The 1,965-nt window shown below is 57.4% G+C and overlaps 1 protein-coding gene across 1 annotated transcript; it reads left to right on the top strand.

The window, feature by feature from the left end:
* Positions 1 to 262: 262 nt before the first annotated feature.
* SDRG_11757 (hypothetical protein) lies at positions 263 to 691 on the top strand (the record flags this gene model as incomplete). Its single annotated transcript, XM_008617809.1, has 3 exons — positions 263 to 387; positions 431 to 533; positions 662 to 691. 3 exons carry the CDS (start codon positions 263 to 265, stop codon positions 689 to 691), a joined length of 258 nt encoding a protein of 85 aa, XP_008616031.1.
* Positions 692 to 1,965: the final 1,274 nt, after the last annotated feature.

Here is a 1,965-nt window from a genome sequence, read left to right as displayed (position 1 = left end):
TGGGCCGTTGAAAATAATCCCAGCATTCTCCAACATTTTCTACATTTTGGCCATGCACCGCTACGGCGGGCGACATGGAAAATGACATATGAGCAGAGAAAATAATAAATTCTTCTTGTCGTAGCGTTCGTTCCCGTGAGTAACGGCAAGGCCGTCGTTGCGGACTATTGATGTCCCTGGCATCTCTGTGTGGCTCATTGCAAAGACACATGTCTTGCCGCCGTCAGTAGTGCGTGTCGACGGTTGCCACCAGCAGTCGGCCATGGAGGACGAAGAAGGGAAAGGACTCGGCATGGCGACGGACTCGAGTGCAGCGCGCGACGGCCGGCGCGACCAACCGCATGCAGCTTCGGGCCGAGACACGAGTCGCGCGTCGACGCCCGAGATGTACGTAGTGTGGCGGCAGTGACGAGCGCGCGACCCGCCGTAGGTCGAATGCGGCCGTAGCGCTGGCCGATCTGGACGCGCAAGCGCATGATGCCGTGGCGCTCACGATGCTAGATATCGTGGCGTCGCTCCCAGCGTCGTCGCAGGTCTTGGGAACTTGTACAAGCGCATCTCACGGAGGGTTGGAGGGTGGCCGATGCGCGAGAGGCCGTCGAAAAATTTGGCCAGGGCTCCGCCCTAGGGCCGCATCGGTGGCTCGTCACGGATGCTGTAGCTGCGCCACGCCTACATCAACGTTGCATGAGCCCGCGGCCCGAGGCCTGCGCACGGCTTGCCACGTACGTGCTGGCGGTGCGCGACGATGGCCCACAAAAACTTGAAATGGCAAGAACACTGGTGATTGGCTAGCATATAGTGTGTATTTTGTTACACTGAAATACTGTACGACGCTGGCAGGCCTCATTAGGCTGCTCATTACGGGGCATATCGCAGGCGCGATGTCTTCCTCGGCCACATGAAACACGCTCTTCAACATCAACAAAACGAGATGGCGTCCTCAGTTTCCGCGATTTCAACCTATTTTCAATCGAAATATCGTGCCGCATTTTGGGAAAACCGACGCTCGGCAGTTTGAGTTTGGTGTGAGCGCCCAAGCAACGGCGCGGCCCAACAAACTGGTCGCACATCGGGTCAAGATCCATAGCCAACTGTGGCAGCCAGAATTGGGGTCCTTGGAGCTTTCAAACCCCGCGATGTCATGTAATGTAATTGAGCAATTGTGCCACCACCTCAAAAACTGAAAATGGATTTACGCGTGATTACGCCACGTTCAGCGTCGGAAACGACATGTACGCCGTTCAGTGAGTGTGTAGAGAGGCCTACATATCTGCATCGTGGGGTTGGCGAGTCTGTGGGCTGCGATTCGTCGTTGTGGTGCAGTGGAAACGCACACTATATAACCGTAGTCTTGTGATTGGCTATAAAGAATTTAAAATTGAGATTGAGCCAATAGAAACCATGCCAGTCGAGTTTCAAATCGACTTTGACACAGCCCGCAATGCTACCGGGTAGCATGACAGCACCGCCGTTCGGAAGATTACTTCAGTGACCATGAGCAATGGTCACAACTGTGAAGTATGGACCCGCTCATTGCCGAGCTCACGGACAAGGCTGCGTCGACGACGGGCGGCGTCCAGGAGGCCAGCCTTGACGCGCTGGTTGCGATTCTCACCCGCGTCGGCTCCAAAGTCTTGGCGTCGACTGTGCTCGCGGTGGAGGACGCCCTTCGCGCCTCCTCACCACGGACGATGACCTCCATTTGTGCGCGCGGACAACGGCCTTGCCCACGCGGTCTCGCTCAGCAGCGAAGAACATGGTGTGGGATGATCGAGGAGCTCGTGCAGCCGTCGACGGAGCTCTGGACGCTTCGCCATTCGGCGGCGCTGGTAGCATCGGGCTTGCTCGATCTCTTGTCGGTGCCGACGTGGGTTGCCACCACGCTTGCGGCGCCTGTCGTCCCGACGCTCGTGGTGCTCGCTTGCGATGAGAACTCGCTCGTCAAGTTGGCCTCGCGGTCAA

The sequence above is a fragment of the Saprolegnia diclina genome, assembly GCF_000281045.1.
Source record: "Saprolegnia diclina VS20 unplaced genomic scaffold supercont1.44, whole genome shotgun sequence".
NCBI lineage: Eukaryota > Oomycota > Saprolegniomycetes > Saprolegniales > Saprolegniaceae > Saprolegnia > Saprolegnia diclina.
The sequence above is the reverse complement of the archived record's forward strand: the minus strand, read 5'-3'. Positions and strand labels throughout refer to the sequence as shown.